Source organism: Haliotis rufescens, unplaced genomic scaffold, assembly GCF_023055435.1.
Source record: "Haliotis rufescens isolate VD_foot unplaced genomic scaffold, xgHalRufe1.0.p SCAF_35, whole genome shotgun sequence".
In the NCBI taxonomy this organism is placed as follows: domain Eukaryota; kingdom Metazoa; phylum Mollusca; class Gastropoda; order Lepetellida; family Haliotidae; genus Haliotis; species Haliotis rufescens.
This window is the reverse complement of record NW_025964057.1, coordinates 5,123,500-5,141,108: the sequence shown is the minus strand read 5'-3', so window position 1 is coordinate 5,141,108 and position 17,609 is coordinate 5,123,500. Positions and strand designations below refer to the sequence as shown.

The following is a 17,609-nucleotide window of genomic DNA, read 5'->3' as shown; positions in this document are numbered from 1 at the left end:
GTCAGGTTCGGGTTGTAGGTGCTCCCCACCGCCTACTGTGGTAATCAGCCTTGGTATAACAAGTGGTAACGTATTACTTAATGTAATTTGTCGAATTTTCTTATTCGGAATATTCTATAGTAATACGTTACCACTTGGGCTGCTGCCCCCCCGACCGTCCCCTGAGCACTTGCTCTCGCTAGAGACAAGAGTGAAGGGTGTCACATGGCAGCTGAGGTGGCTACGCACGTGCTGCATGAGGTAATTCAGATCTCTGTGGTAGATTTCGCTATAAGAGGATTTGTGGGAGACAACAGCCTTGGTATAACAAGTGGTAACGTATTACTATAGAATATTCTGAATAGAAAAATTCAACAAGTATTCTGTCTCCTCTAGAACCTAGTGTAAACCCAATTATTCTGTCTCCTCTAGAACCTAATGTAAACCCAAGTATTCTGTCTTCTCTTGAACCTAGTGTAGACCCAAATATTCTATCTCCTCTAGAACCTAATATAAACCCAAGTATTCTGTCTTCTCTTGATCCTAGTGTAAACCCCAGTATTCTGTCTCCTCTAGAACCTAGTGTAGACCCAAATAGTCTATCTCCTCTAGAACCTAATATAAACCCAAATATTCTGTCTCCTCTAGAACCTAATGTAAACCCCAGTATTTTGTCTCCTCTAGAACCTAGTGTAAATCCAAGTATTCTGTCTCCTCTAGAACCTTGTGTAAACCCAAATATTCTGTCTCCTCTAGAACCTAATGTAAACCCCAGTATTCTGTCTCCTCTAGAACCTAGTGTAAACCCAATTATTCTGTCTCCTCTAGAACCTAATGTAAACCCAAGTATTCTGTCTTCTCTTGAACCTAGTGTAGACCCAAATATTCTATCTCCTCTAGAACCTAATATAAACCCAAATATTCTGTCTCCTCTAGAACCTAATGTAAACCCCAGTATTTTGTCTCCTCTAGAACCTAGTGTAAACCGAAGTATTCTGTCTCCTCTAGAACCTAATGTAAACCCCAGTATTCTGTCTCCTCTAGAACCTAGTGTAAACCCCAGTATTCTGTCTCCTCTAGAACCTAGTGTAAACCCAAGTATTCTGTCTCCTCTAGAACCTAGTGTTAACCCAAGTATTCTGTCTCCTCTAGAACCTAGTGTAAACCCAAGTTGTCTGTCTCCTCTAGAACCTAGTGTAAACCCAAGTATTCACTCTCTTCTAGAACCTAGTGTTAACCCAAGTATTCTGTCTCCTCTAGAACCTAGTGTAAACCCCAGTACTCTGTCTCCTCTAGAACCTAGTGTAAACCCAAGTATTCTGTCTCTTCTAGAACCCAGTGTTAACCCCAGTACTCTGTCTCCTCTAGAACCTAGTGTAAACCAAAATATTCTGTCTCCTCTAGAACCTAGTGTTAACCCAAGTATTCTGTCTCCTCTAGAACCTAGTGTTAACCCAAGTATTCTGTCTCCTCTAGAACCTAGTGTAGACCCCAGTATTATGTCTCCTCTAGAACCTAGTGTAAACCCAAGTATTCTGTCTCCTCTAGAACCTAGTGTAAACCCAAGTATTCTGTCTTTTCACTTGAACCTAGTGTAAACCCAAATATTCTGTCTCCTCTAGAACCTAGTGTAAACCCAAGTATTCTGTCTTCTCTTGAACCTAGTGTAAACCCAAGTATTTTGTCTTCTCTTGAACCTAGTGTAGACCCCAGTATTATGTCTCCTCTAGAACCTAGTGTAAACCCAAGTATTCTGTCTCCTCTAGAACCTAGTGTAAACCCAAGTATTCTGTCTTTTCACTTGAACCTAGTGTAAACCCAAATATTCTGTCTCCTCTAGAACCTAGTGTAAACCCAAGTATTCTGTCTTCTCTTGAACCTAGTGTAAACCCAAGTATTTTGTCTTCTCTTGAACCTAGTGTAAACCCAAATATTCTGTCTCCTCTAGAACCTAGTGTTAACCCAAATATTCTGTCTCCTCTAGAACCTAGTGTAAACCCCAGTATTCTGTCTCCTCTAGAACCTAGTGTAAACCCAAGTATTCTGTCTCCTCTAGAACCTAGTGTAAACCCAAGTATTCTGTCTCCTCTAGAACCTAGTGTTAACCCAAGTATTCTGTCTCCTCTAGAACCTAGTGTTAACCCAAGTATTCTGTCTCCTCTAGAACCTAGTGTAAACCCCAGTATTCTGTCTCCTCTAGAACCTAGTGTAAACCCAAGTATTCTGTCTCCTCTAGAACCTAGTGTAAACCCAAGTATTCTGTCTTTTCGCTTGAACCTAGTGTAAACCCAAATATTCTGTCTCCTCTAGAACCTAGTGTAAACCCAAGTATTCTGTCTTCTCTTGAACCTAGTGTAAACCCAAGTATTCTGTCTTCTCTTGAACCTAGTGTAAACCCAAATATTCTGTCTCCTCTAGAACCTAGTGTTAACCCAAATATTCTGTCTCCTCTAGAACCTAGTGTTGACCCAAGTGTTATGTCTCCTCTAGAACCTCGTACTGAAGGTGTGGCACAAACCAGCAGAGGCAGCCAAGCAGCCGGACAAGTCGAGTGACCGCGTGCTTGGGTTTGTGTCAGTGGACCTGGCACCGCTGTCATCAGGGCTGCTGCAGATCTGTGGCTGGTACAACATACTGGACTTCACCGGGCAGTGCAAAGGGCAAATCAAGGTCAGACAGTAATCTAGGTCACAGTTAGATACAAGACAATCCTTCAGACAATCCATAAAACATTTGTCAACCTAGTTTATTTGTCCTCCCTATCTGGTGTGCAGACTTTGAAATTCCCTTTTGTTTCATGATGCCCCATGTTTGATTGTGTTACAGACTACCCAGGTCCAAATTGCAGTCTTTTGTCAATAACAGCTGTGTGTACTAGCCATTGTCTTTCGGAGACTTACCAGTAAAATCAGCGTATCGACTGTTCCTGAGTTAACTAGATTAGAAATAAATTTTACTACGCTTTGGCTTTGAACTAATGGCGAAAGTCACAGACTTTCATTTACTGGAGAAGTTCTTGCTGGTTATAACATATATGGTTTCTCCAGTGACATGCGTCTGTTCAACCAGCAGGTTTTGTACGTCTTGTGTTCCTCTGTTCATCTCTTGTGAAGGGTGATCATGTTCCTCTGTACATCTCATGTGAAGAGTGATCATGTTCCTCTGTACATCTCATGTGAAGAGTGATCGTGTTCCTCTGTACATCTCATGTGAAGAGTGATCGTGTTCCTCTGTACATCTCATGTGAAGAGTGATCGTGTTCCTCTGTGCATCTCATGTGAAGAGTGATCGTGTTCCTCTGTACATCTCATGTGAAGAGTGATCGTGTTCCTCTGTACGTCTCATGTGAAGAGTGATCGTGTTCCTCTGTACATCTCATGTGAAGTGTGATCGTGTTCCTCTGTACATCTCATGTGAAGAGTGATCGTGTTCCTCTGTACGTCTCATGTGAAGAGTGATCGTGTTCCTCTGTACATCTCATGTGAAGTGTGATCGTGTTCCTCTGTACATCTCATGTGAAGAGTGATCGTGTTCCTCTGTGCATCTCATGTGAAGAGTGATCGTGTTCCTCTGTACATCTCATGTGAAGAGTGATCGTGTTCCTCTGTACATCTCATGTGAAGAGTGATCGTGTTCCACTGTGCATCTCATGTGAAGAGTGATCATGTTCCTCTGTGCATCTCATGTGAAGAGTGATCTTGTTCCTCTGTGCATCTCATGTGAAGAGTGATCATGTTCCTCTGTGCATCTCATGTGAAGAGTGATTGTGTTCCACTGTGCATCTCATGTGAAGAGTGATCATGTTCCTCTGTGCATCTCATGTGAAGGGTGATCATGTTTCTCTACATCTCATGTGAAGAGTGATCGTGTTCCTCTGTACATATCATGTGAAGAGTGATCGTGTTCCTCTGTGCATCTCATGTGAAGAGTGATCATGTTCCTCTGTACATCTCATGTGAAGAGTGATTGTGTTCCACTGTGCATCTCATGTGAAGAGTGATCGTGTTCCTCTGTGCATCTCATGTGAAGAGTAATCGTGTTCCTCTGTGCATCTCATGTGAAGAGTGATCGTGTTCCTCTGTACGTCTCATATGAAGAGTGATCGTGTTCCTCTGTACATCTCATGTGAAGAGTGATTGTGTTCCTCTGTACGTCTCATGTGAAGTGTGATCGTGTTCCTCTGTACATCTCATGTGAAGAGTGATCATGTTCCTCTGTACATCTCATGTGAAGAGTGATCGTGTTCCTCTGTAAATCTCATGTGAAGTGTGATCATGTTCCTCTGTACATCTCATGTGAAGAGTGATCATGTTCCTCCGTACATCTCATGTGAAGAGTGATCGTGTTCCTCTGTACATCTCATGTGAAGAGTGATCGTGTTCCTCTGTGCATATCATGTGAAGTGTGATCGTGTTCCTCTGTACGTCTCATGTGAAGAGTGATCGTGTTCCTCTGTACATCTCATGTGAAGTGTGATCGTGTTCCTCTGTACGTCTCATGTGAAGAGTGATCGTGTTCCTCTGTGCATCTCATGTGAAGAGTAATTGTGTTCCTCTGTACGTCTCATGTGAAGTGTGATCGTGTTCCACTGTACGTCTCATCTGAAGAGTGATCGTGTTCCTCTGTACATCTCATGTGAAGAGTGATCATGTTCCTCTGTACATCTCATGTGAAGAGTGATCGTGTTCCTCTGTGCATCTCATGTGAAGAGTGATCGTGTTCCTCTGTACGTCTCATGTGAAGAGTGATCGTGTTCCTCTGTACATCTCATGTGAAGAGTGATCGTGTTCCACTGTGCATCTCATGTGAAGAGTGATCGTGTTCCTCTGTGCATCTCATGTGAAGAGTGATCGTGTTCCTCTGTGCATCTCATGTGAAGAGTGATCATGTTCCTCTGTGCATCTCATGTGAAGAGTGATTGTGTTCCACTGTGCATCTCATGTGAAGAGTGATCATGTTCCTCTGTGCATCTCATGTGAAGGGTGATCATGTTTCTCTACATCTCATGTGAAGAGTGATCGTGTTCCTCTGTACATATCATGTGAAGAGTGATCGTGTTCCTCTGTGCATCTCATGTGAAGAGTGATCATGTTCCTCTGTACATCTCATGTGAAGAGTGATTGTGTTCCACTGTGCATCTCATGTGAAGAGTGATCGTGTTCCTCTGTGCATCTCATGTGAAGAGTGATCGTGTTCCTCTGTGCATCTCATGTGAAGAGTGATCGTGTTCCTCTGTACGTCTCATATGAAGAGTGATCGTGTTCCTCTGTACATCTCATGTGAAGAGTGATTGTGTTCCTCTGTACGTCTCATGTGAAGTGTGATCGTGTTCCTCTGTACATCTCATGTGAAGAGTGATCATGTTCCTCTGTACATCTCATGTGAAGAGTGATCATGTTCCTCTGTAAATCTCATGTGAAGTGTGATCATGTTCCTCTGTACATCTCATGTGAAGAGTGATCATGTTCCTCCGTACATCTCATGTGAAGAGTGATCGTGTTCCTCTGTACATCTCATGTGAAGAGTGATCGTGTTCCTCTGTGCATATCATGTGAAGTGTGATCGTGTTCCTCTGTACGTCTCATGTGAAGAGTGATCGTGTTCCTCTGTACATCTCATGTGAAGTGTGATCGGTTTCCTCTGTACGTCTCATGTGAAGAGTGATCGTGTTCCTCTGTGCATCTCATGTGAAGAGTAATTGTGTTCCTCTGTACGTCTCATGTGAAGTGTGATCGTGTTCCACTGTACGTCTCATCTGAAGAGTGATCGTGTTCCTCTGTACATCTCATGTGAAGTGTGATCGTGTTCTTCTGTACATCTCATGTGAAAAGAGATCGTGTTCCTCTGTACATCTCATGTGAAGAGTGATCATGTTCCTCTGTACATCTCATGTGAAGAGTGATTGTGTTCCACTGTGCATCTCATGTGAAGAGTGATCGTGTTCCTCTGTGCATCTCATGTGAAGAGTGATCGTGTTCCTCTGTGCATCTCATGTGAAGAGTGATCGTGTTCCTCTGTACGTCTCATATGAAGAGTGATCGTGTTCCTCTGTACATCTCATGTGAAGAGTGATTGTGTTCCTCTGTACGTCTCATGTGAAGTGTGATCCTGTTCCTCTGTACATCTCATGTGAAGAGTGATCATGTTCCTCTGTACATCTCATGTGAAGAGTGATCATGTTCCTCTGTACATCTCATGTGAAGTGTGATCATGTTCCTCTGTACATCTCATGTGAAGAGTGATCATGTTCCTCCGTACATCTCATGTGAAGTGTGATCGTGTTCCTCTGTACGTCTCATGTGAAGAGTGATCGTGTTCCTCTGTACATCTCATGTGAAGTGTGATCGTGTTCCTCTGTACGTCTCATGTGAAGAGTGATCGTGTTCCTCTGTGCGTCTCATGTGAAGAGTAATTGTGTTCCTCTGTACATCTCATGTGAAGAGTGATCGTGTTCAACTGTACGTCTCATCTGAAGAGTGATCGTGTTCCTCTGTACATCTCATGTGAAGTGTGATCGTGTTCTTCTGTACATCTCATGTGAAAAGAGATCGTGTTCCTCTGTACATCTCATGTGAAAAGGGATCGTGTTCCTCTGTACATCTCACGTGAAGAGTGATCATGTTTCTCTGTACATCTCATGTGAAGAGTGATCGTGTTCCACTGTGCATCTCATGTGAAGAGTGATCATGTTCCTCTGTGCATCTCATGTGAAGAGTGATCGTGTTCTTCTTTGCATCTCATGTGAAGAGTGATCATGTTCCTCTGTGCATCTCATGTGAAGAGTGATTGTGTTCCACTGTACATCTCATGTGAAGAGTGATCATGTTCCTCTGTGCATCTCATGTGAAGGGTGATCATGTTTCCCTACATCTCATGTGAAGAGTGATCGTGTTCCTCTGTACATCTCATGTGAAGAGTGATCGTGTTCCTCTGTGCATCTCATGTGAAGAGTGATCATGTTCCTCTGTACATCTCATGTGAAGAGTGATCATGTTCCTCTGTGCATCTCATGTGAAGAGTGATCGTGTTCCTCTGTACATCTCATGTGAAGTGTGATTGTGTTCCTCTGTACATCTCATGTGAAGAGTGATCATGTTCCTCTGTATATCTCATGTGAAGAGTGATCGTGTTCCTCTGTACATCTCATGTGAAGAGTAATCGTGTTCCTCTGTGCATCTCATGTGAAGTGTGATCGTGTTCCTCTGTACGTCTCATGTGAAGAGTGATCGTGTTCCTCTGTACATCTCATGTGAAGAGTAATCGTGTTCCTCTGTGCATCTCATGTGAAGTGTGATCGTGTTCCTCTGTACGTCTCATGTGAAGTGTGATCGTGTTCCTCTGTATGTCTCATGTGAAGAGTGATCGTGTTCCTCTGTGCATCTCATGTGAAGAGTAATTGTGTTCCTCTGTACGTCTCATGTGAAGTGTGATCGTGTTCCTCTGTATGTCTCATGTGAAGAGTGATCGTGTTCCTCTGTACGTCTCATATGAAGAGTGATCGTGTTCCTCTGTACATCTCATGTGAAGAGTGATTGTGTTCCTCTGTACGTCTCATGTGAAGTGTGATCGTGTTCCTCTGTACATCTCATGTGAAGAGTGATCATGTTCCTCTGTACATCTCATGTGAAGAGTGATCATGTTCCTCTGTACATCTCATGTGAAGTGTGATCGTGTTCCTCTGTACATCTCATGTGAAGAGTGATCATGTTCCTCCGTACATCTCATGTGAAGAGTGATCGTGTTCCTCTGTACATCTCATGTGAAGTGTGATCATGTTCCTCTGTACATCTCATGTGAAAAGGGATCGTGTTCCTCTGTACATCTCATGTGACGTGTGATCGTGTTCCTCTGTACATCTCATGTGAAGAGTGATCGTGTTCCTCTGTACATCTCATGTGAAGAGTGATCGTGTTCCTCTGTACACCTCATATTAAATCAACCCTGGTTTTCCATGAAGGTGAGCATTGTGCCGGATGAACCACTGGGCCAGTCTCTGCAGCCAGATGGAGTTCCCTCACAGGTGGGTACATAGTACACGGTAAAGTCAACATTGAATGACCTTGAGATGTGATTGTTTCAGTGTCATGGAATCAGATATTTTCACTGGCCACTCTTTAACTCTCTACATTTCAATACCAATTGTATATGATGATGGCACTATGCCTAGCTTCTGTGTATATAGACATATAGCAGTCAAACGATATACCATGTAACCATTTCTCTCTCCCCTGCACAGACCAGCCTCCCCTCCCATGTGTCCAGCAGCTTCCACCGTGTCCCTTCCCTCCACCTGCAACCAACATCGCTCCCTGCATCACTGCCACGCCTCCAAGAGCACATGGCCAGCATCAGGCAGCAGCTGCAGCAGAGACAGGCTGACACCCCCCCAGTGGCCAACGCCCAACACTGGCAACCCCGCTTCCCGGACCTCCCAGACCCAGCACAGGATACATCCAAGTCCTACCTCTTTACGTCACTCAGGTCAGGACATAGTCAGGGTGTAAACATGGTCATGATCTCTATACATGTTCTTTATCTCCTAGAGATAAGTACTGAGATGTACAACATGGGTACAATGTGTGACATAATGCTTGCAGCCCCCTGCTGGAATATTGCTTACATTTGAGCAAGGTCTACTACTGTATTTTCTTGAGTATAGTGCGCACTTATTTTCGAAAAAACACAGCTGTGTAGAAAGGGGTGCGCATTATACACGAATTATGAGTTTGGATGTTTTTTTCCCCAATGGGAAGGAAGACATTACCGTGAGCACGAAACACCGGAAATACCATGTCAACAAATCCATACTAAAGTACGCAAAATAATCATGTAATTACACTGTCTGGCTATAAAAAGTGTTATTTGTATATCTGGACTTATGTTTGTAACTTATTTTATTAATTTTATTCAAAATTCCTTATAATATTGTTTTTATTAATTTCGGCGAAATCGTGTGTGAAGCGATCGGAAGATCGCACAACTCACCGTTATTAACAGCAACCACGGTCAGAATACCGCTATTGACGCCTTGAAACGAACTTTAGTTGACAGAGAATGGATACATATATCATAAATGACATACTTTGACTCGTTAAAAGTCATATTTGTTTTTGTTTGACGATTCTATGTCAACATGAAATTCTCGCGATCACGCGATCACGCGATCACGTGCACGTGAGCCTTGACGGTGACTGGTCAGACTGGTTCCATGTAAAAAATAATACCCGGCAATAGCGATCAGCTGCTTCGCTTAGGGTTATTATTATTTTAAATATGTTTAGTAAAGGCTGCATGTTAAGAAAATAATGGAATATATTATTCCTGATAAAAAAAATAGTTTCAGATACAATTGTTGCCAATCCTTGCATTAAAAATCCTATAAAGTTATATCATTGGGTGTGTCTTGACCGAATCACCAGTCGATTCCAAGAAAACGTGTGTACAGCTGATTGCTGTTTCCGGCTTAGTTTACGAGAAAATACACAAGGTAATCTTAATCCCTAGATATAAAACAATGCCTAGCAGAACAATAAATACTATTTAAACGGTAAATAAACATGTCTGGTGATTTTTTATCTCAAATTTCGAATTTGTACTGACGTAGTTTCTCAGCACCCGTTCGTTTGCCGGACTTCGCTGAAAGGGTACGGTGTAATTTTTTTCTGCGCATAATATTCAAATTTCTTTTTTTCCAAAATATTGAACCCGCTAGAGGGGGGTGCGCATTATACATGGGTGCGCACTATACTCAAGAAAATACGGTAACTATGTCATCATCTTTTTTCATAACAGTGCTACTATATATTTCCCAAATGATGCAATATAGGTGGTAACTCTTGCAGAACTGTCTATATATACAGTGTAGTGACCTGACAAGGTTGAGATGTTGAGTGTTGCAGAACTGTCTCTATGCACAGTGTAGTGATGATGATGTGTTACCTGTTGCAGGAAGCAGCTGGAGGACTTGGACAGCATCACCGCCCGGTTGAAGGAGAAGCTTGGACCTGACAGTGCCGCCAACGGAGAGAGACAGCCAGTGAGAGCCTCAGGGATGGTCCTGACTGGTACATTCGCTGGGCTGAGTACAATACATTCCGTGTCTTCACAGGGAGATGCCATGGAAAATATTGAGAAGGACATTGCTGTGTCTCATTCCTCTAACATAGAGGAGAACGTTGCTGCGTCTCGTTCCTCCAACATCGCTGCTGATTCTGGAGCCTACTCCGTAGAGAACTCCTCCGAGAACACAGGTGCAGATAGCCAGAGAAGCGAGCGAGCCAGCGTGTTCACGACACCACCTAATCCGGGATCTAGTAACAATGGCTCAGATTCGGGTGTCAACAAAGACACAAGCTTGACACTGAGAACACCCCGAGAGTGGCTGGACTCCAATGGTGTTGACAGGCCACAAGTGCTGGGAACCTCTGCTAAGGACTTAACAAATAATAGCGATAGGTTAGTTTTCACAGAAGGAGGCGATGCTATGGGTGAGTTCCTGATGACAGTGGACACTCCTCGGGATGTGCTGACTAACTATGAGACCAGCCAGGGCTTTGTGCCAGGTCAGATGCTGCCGTCTCCCAGCCAAGGTTCCACAGAGCCCAGATCTCACACCAGGAGCCGTGTGGAGCAGGACATCCAGGAGAGCATCCAGGAGTTGGACTCTGACCAGGATGAGGGAGAGCAGTTTGGGAACTACCACTGCTACCGAGAGATGCTGGACAGTGAGGAGTTGGAAGCTGATGATGAGGGTGAAGGTGTGGAGATTGTTCATCCTCGAAGGATCAATGATGTGTCTGGCATCCTAGCAGGCTTCTACTCAGGACAGACAGGTGATACCGATGGGAGACTTGTCAGTAATGGACAAAGTCAGGGTTTTGATAAGCCACGATATGAAGCAGCCCAGACTGTGGCAACGGATGATGAAACGGTTCACAAAACACACCTAGGTCAGCCTGGATCCAGGCAAGTACAGCAAACTTTCACGCAACATTGTGAGAGACATGACACAGAGAACAGTGAGACAAAGCAAAGAAAACGGACTCTTGTAGATTGTTGGCTATCTGAGACTGACGATGTTGGTGGTGAAGGAGGAGAAACTCCTCAAGAAGTCAGTGACATGGAGGACATAGATGAAGCCACTCCTAGAAAGATGCCCCCAGCACGAGCTGGTCACAACACCTCAACCCTGTTGTCTAATGTGGAGCTTCTTGACACTCTGACATCCACCTTGGAGACGAGGGAACAGTCAGGAGAGGAATTGGAGCAGCCACGCAGGCCCCACTCACAACGTCTCCTGTCTAATGTAGACCTTGAGTCTGTGACATCGTACAACACCAGCCACCGACCAGACTCGGGCAGCAGTAAGATCTCAGGTCGATCTTCTCATCTCAGCAGCAACAGGAAGGATGAGGACATTGTGGAGGACACGGCAGAGGGGGACCTGGAATGGACGGGGGACGAACGTCGAGAACGTTTTGACGCAGTGAGACAGGAACTGGATGACTTCTTCTCCAGACAGAAGGAGACTGATGGAACTCTGGAGGATTCGAGCTTTCCAGCGCTGAAGCACTTGTCCCTGTCAGGTGACCTGTCCACCCACAGCAGCGGGCAGAACCTACATCACACAATACGGCACGTCCAGCAGGGCTACGACACCAACACCGACCTGCACAGTGACCGCACCACGGAGGACAGTGGGCTGGAGAGCGGAACCAAGTCATCCCAAGACGAGAAAGAAGCATTCTCCATGTTTGATATCACTCACAGAACCGACCCCATGCCCAACTTCTTTTTGCCACCCGAGAACCTCCAGGCGTCCATGAGGGCTCTGCAGGCGGCCACAGCAGCAGCGACACAGATGACACAGGTGACAGGCTTCCCCATACATCCTACTGGAGAACAGTTAATGTTCTCTGTACATTGTTTACTGAATCACCAGTAGTTCAAGGAGCAAAGAAAATATGACAGTGTGTTTGCTATTTCTGGGTTATCGTGAGAAAATCACACATGACAATATTGATTTAAAAAAATGTTATTTAAATACTTAAAAGGAAATACAGATAAAGTTGTTAGTTGACTGGTAACAATTATCACAAAAATTGTGTTTCATTGACATTTTGAACTAAGTTTATTCTCTGACTCACTAATCACTGAAACGGTGCCACCCTCAATAGTGATTTCATTGTACTGGTAACAAATTCTTTTTCTACATCTTTATCATGCGTGCTAGGATTGACTACAGCCCAGTTTTACATGAATGGTTATCTTGAGTGCTGCAGTGTTTCCCGGACACACCTGAGTAGCTCTTTCATTGCTTGTTCCAGGACCCAGGTCAGGCAGCAGAGAGGGTTCAAGCCACCTCACAGTTGGCCCACAAGCTAGCTGCAGGGTCAAAGATCAAGTTTGCACCTGTTTCAACTAAAGGGAGACAGCATCCAACGGCAAATGAAGCAAAACGAATAGCAAAGATATTTTCTTCCAGAATGAAATAGATAGGACTTTTGTTTTATGAAGAACTGTGTTTGATCACTCTCCACCTGTACTTGTAGGAACTATATGCGTGGTAAGCTGTGCAATTGAGGAACAATTTCTGCAATGTAGTCCACAGCAATGTAGCCTGATTTCCACTTAATTACTACATCTATATTTTCTACAGCATGGAGGTGGGTGGGGGGTGTTACTATGTGTTCATGATGTAACACAATCCTGATGTAGACCCAGCAACTTATACTTCCTCACTTTGATATTTCACTTCTGTTGCCTCAGGGTGTGTGTATAAACTGTTGTGTGTAGGTTTGTCTCAGGGTGTGTGTATAAACTGTTGTGTGTAGGTTTGTATCCACCACTAGGGAACTGTTATCTGTAGTATGTAACGTGTAACTCTGTCATCTAACTGTGTAGCTGCATCATGTAATAGTATTCCTCTACAATGTAGCATTGCTGATTTACTGTTACATTGTTGCTGTCATGTCACATTGTCATTGCATCATGTAACATTGTTGCTGTGCTGTGTAATGACTTTGCTACATTATTCCAACTGGTGTAGATCTGTACATAGCACTGATGAGAGGACACTCCAGTGTATATAATCTTCTTGTCTGTGATACCGTCTCTCATCACCATAGTCTTTCACACTAGTTGGCCTATTTCCTGTCATGATAACATGACTGTTCAATATAGTTGTATGTTTAGAGGTAGGATCTGCCCATCTACTTATGGTTAATCTGTACATAGGAGATTGTGTATATTGATAATGTACATATGTCATAGTAACTAGCCTTGGGGTAGTCTGGTGGTTAAAGCAATCGCATGTCACGCCGAAGACCTGGGTTGGACTCCCCACATGGGTACAATGTGTGAAGCCCATTTCTGGTGTCACCCGCTGTGATATTGCTGGAATATTGGTAAAAGCGGCATAAAACTCACTCACACACTCATAGCTAGCCTCGCACACAACTTGACAAAGAAAGAATGTAGCTTGTGCTGTTAACTTGGATTGTTCAATATCATGAAGCATGAAGACACAAGAAGGAGTCCTGCCATCACAGCTTCAGTAGTCCCCAGACAGACGCAGCCGGTGCACTTCCAGTCTACCAGGCTTCACCACTGTAGAGTCGTATTTGTACAGATCTGTGCATGTCCTCCATATACTAATAGTTAGGGGTGAAACGGTACAGCTAGGTCACGATACGATGCGTATTCTTGACAATAAATATTTCAGAGCAGGTTCAAAAGGGTAGGCTAGCTGTAGACACATGTTGGTAGTGGCTGTTTTTAGTAGTGAACATGAAACTCTAATTACAAGACATTTTGCGATATCTGACTGACAAAAATGCCAGGGGGCATTAAACGAGCATTCATCTATTTCAGTAGGTGTACCGTCTTGTATCAATACAGAAAAAAAACGTATTGTGTATCGATGCACCAGTGCACAGATATATTGTTTCATCCCTACCAAATGTATTTTGGATGAAGTGGTAGCCGCCAACAGTAGGCTCAGTGTAGTTCCTGTCCCAGCTCCACTCCACTCCACTCATCTCCTCTCCACTCCACTCCACTCCACTCCACTCCACCCATCCCGCAGTGCTATGGTTATTGTAGTTATTGTAGTGTGTACCACTTGTGGGACACAAGACGAGGGACAGACCCACTCAGCATCCATGCTGTGTTGTAGATACCCTGTATGCCCAGAGAGGGGGCATGTAATCAGCTGTTGTACTTCATTAGCAAAGTATCTCATTTCATGTATCACTAGAAATTTAGTTACAAATCATTGAGGACTGCATACCGGGAATAAATTGTTAATGTGTTTATCATAAAGGTAGTGAAATCAGTTTAATTATTTTTTAATGTATATGTTGTGCTTGTTTATTTTCACATGTTGAAAGAAGTGCCATGCAACATTAACACAATGATTTGTAAATGTAATGAACCATGAAATAGTTTTTCTCACTTTTATACTGTAGAGATTGTGAAGCGTGTAGTATGTAGTGGCGCGTTACCCAGGTGGACGGACGCACACAGTTGTAGTTGTGTATCATCTCTAGTCACATGACTGATTCCGTCCATACACGGCACCTCTGTCTCGGCCAGTAGCATCATAGCAAGGACTTACCTGTTGCATGTTTGTTGATGATGTTGGGTCATTAATGTGCAGCCTGTTGTGCATGTGGTCACATGAAGGGGAAGAACATCACACTGGCTGTTCATGTACTGGTGTTTCAAGTAACAAGTGTTACCATCATTGGGTATTCATGTTACCATCAGTTCTCATGCTCAAAGTGCCTCTCATCAAAAAAGCCCTCTGAAGTCACCAAAGATTGTTGACCCCTTTTTTGGAGCAAAACATGGCATTGTTCTGTGTTTATATGTTTCATACAACGATCAATAACAGTGTCCCTCATTTGTATTAAATGTTCTTTGAACAAAATGCTCCAGTGTTCTTGCAATACTATGTTTATACTTAGTATTGTGGAGAAACTACCTGAACGTCCTAAAGTGCCTCTAGTGCCAACCCCTACATGGTATATGTACTTGTATTCTGATGTGTACGTGTGTTGTGTCAATCTGTCCTTAGTGGGGAGACCTTCTAGCCTCTACACCTCTTGTAGTAGGAGAGACATCCCTTACCTGTGGGTACAATCTGTACAGCTCATGCCTGTGGTATATTGTCTGTACAGCCCATGCCTGTGGTATATTGTCTGTACAGCTCATGCCTGTGGTATATTGTTTGTACAGCCCATGCCTGTTGTATATTGTCTGTACAGCTCATGCCTGTGGTATATAGTCTGTACAGCCCATGCCTGTGGTATATAGTCTGTACAGCTCATGCCTGTGGTTCTTTTGTCTGTACAGCCCATGCCTGTGGTATACTGCCTGTACAGCCCATGCCTGTGGTATATTGTCTGTACAGCCCATGCCTGTGGTATATTGTCTGTACAGCTCATGCCTGTGGTTCTTTTGTCTGTACAGCCTATGCCTGTGGTATATAGTCTGTACAGCCCATGCCTGTGGTATATTGTCTGTACAGCCTATGCCTGTGGTATATAGTCTGTACAGCTCATGCCTGTGGTATATTGTCTGTACAGCCCATGCCTGTGGTATATGGTCTGTACAGCCCATGCCTGTGGTATACTGCCTGTACAGCCCATGCCTGTGGTATATTGTCTGTACAGCCCATGCCTGTGGTATATTGTCTGTACAGCTCATGCCTGTGGTTCTTTTGTCTGTACAGCCTATGCCTGTGGTATATAGTCTGTACAGCCCATGCCTGTGGTATATTGTCTGTACAGCCCATGCCTGTGGTATATTGTCTGTACAGCCCATGCCTGTGGTATATTGTCTGTACAGCTCATGCCTGTGGTATATTGTTTGTACAGTCCATGCCTGTGGTTCTTTTGTCTGTACAGCTCATGCCTGTGGTATACTGCCTGTACAGCCCATGCCTGTGGTATATTGTCTGTACAGCCCATGCCTGTGGTATATTGTCTGTACAGCTCATGCCTGTGGTTCTTTTGTCTGTACAGCCTATGCCTGTGGTATATAGTCTGTACAGCCCATGCCTGTGGTATATTGTCTGTACAGCCTATGCCTGTGGTATATAGTCTGTACAGCTCATGCCTGTGGTATATTGTCTGTACAGCCCATGCCTGTGGTATATGGTCTGTACAGCCCATGCCTGTGGTATATTGTCTGTACAGTCCATGCCTGTGGTATATTGTCTGTACAGCTCATGCCTGTGGTATGTGATCCATATTACCCATCTGAAGATCATGATTTGTACTACTTCTGCATTGATGTGATGTTCCGAGTGTGGGGTACGCTATTCACACATACACGTTCACTATCCATACATTAATCTGGAAGGACTGGTAGACTTGTGTGTCAGAAACTTGGCTATTGACTCAGTTGTTATCACTACTCATGAACTTTGTTATACTCCATGTTCTCTAGACATGTACCTGATACATATACATGCACCTGACATATCTGACGTATGTTTTATGTTTTGCCTTATAACACTTGGTGCCAAAGTGTCTTCCATTAATAAATATACTAATATTTTGACACCAGTTGACAGCAGGAGTATTGTAGAATGGCTTTCAGAATCAGACAGCAGTTTGTCCAGATACAGCCATTAGCACAACCATGACAAATTATAAACATAGTTTATAACAGCTGCATGTAGCATCCACTATTGGTCCATTTTGAACCTTCAGAATAATTCATTCAAAGTACCATGGTCAACCTCTTAATGAAGTTCTGAAGGTCAATGTTGAACCTGTAGATCCAGTTCTCAAGGGTACCTGCTGGTGAATGCTGAACCTGTAGATCCAGTTCTCAAGGGTACGCTGGTGAATGTTGAACCTCTAGATCCAGTTCTCAAGGGGACCTGCTGGTGAATGCTGAACCTGTAGATCCAGTTCTCAAGGGGACCTGCTGGTCAATGCTGAACCTGTAGATCCAGTTCTCAAGGGTACCTGCTGGTCAGTGTTGAACCATTCAGATCCAGTTCTCAAGGGCACCTGCTGGTCATTGTTGAACCTTTGACTGTGTTCCAAGTGGGCACATGGCCTGTGGTCAACCTTTTTATGAAGTTCCAAAGGGTTCAAGATCAATGATCAAGCCCTTATTGACACATCAGTGAACCAAAACCCCTGACTGAACATTCTGACCCGAAGATGCCGCCGCCATATAGAACTGCTGCTGTCATCAGTGTCTTGCTCTGGACTGTCAGACTAGGTCACAGTCCTGGAGTTGCTATAGATGTATTCTATACATGTGGTCCACCTGTCACAGTAGGTCACAGTCCTGCTATAGATGTACTTACTTTTGTACATGTAGGATGTATTTATACATAGACAGGTAGAGTTTCTTTCTGTATACAGGTAAAACAATGACATTTTTGTACTTAATACTGTGTATGTATTGTATTATAGAAAATTAAATTATTATTTCAACTTACTCTTGTGTTTGTTAATCAAAATGTGTCACCCAACACTTTAAATGTTAACACCTTCTGACATGATGTTTGACCACCTCCGTAGTAGAGCACAGAGAGCACAAGGTGGTCGGTGCTCCAATCCCCTGGCCGCATCATTCCACAAGATGGTTCATGGTGTTACCGT

The 17,609-nt window shown here is 43.7% G+C and overlaps 1 protein-coding gene across 2 annotated transcripts in view; it reads left to right on the top strand.

The window, feature by feature from the left end:
- The window catches only part of LOC124124999 (C2 domain-containing protein 3-like), a 107,649-nt gene extending 90,204 nt beyond the window's left edge, over nucleotides 1-17,445 (top strand). For both annotated transcript variants that reach the window (XM_048381117.1, XM_048381116.1), the window contains exons 40-44: nucleotides 2,470-2,649; nucleotides 7,937-7,999; nucleotides 8,216-8,460; nucleotides 9,928-11,848; nucleotides 12,306-17,445. In XM_048381117.1, coding sequence (XP_048237074.1) covers nucleotides 2,470-2,649; nucleotides 7,937-7,999; nucleotides 8,216-8,460; nucleotides 9,928-11,848; nucleotides 12,306-12,473 — 2,577 coding nt within the window. In that variant the 3' untranslated portion in view covers nucleotides 12,474-17,445. The remainder of the gene's footprint in view (nucleotides 1-2,469; nucleotides 2,650-7,936; nucleotides 8,000-8,215; nucleotides 8,461-9,927; nucleotides 11,849-12,305) is intronic.
- The last annotated feature ends 164 nt before the right edge of the window (nucleotides 17,446-17,609 follow it).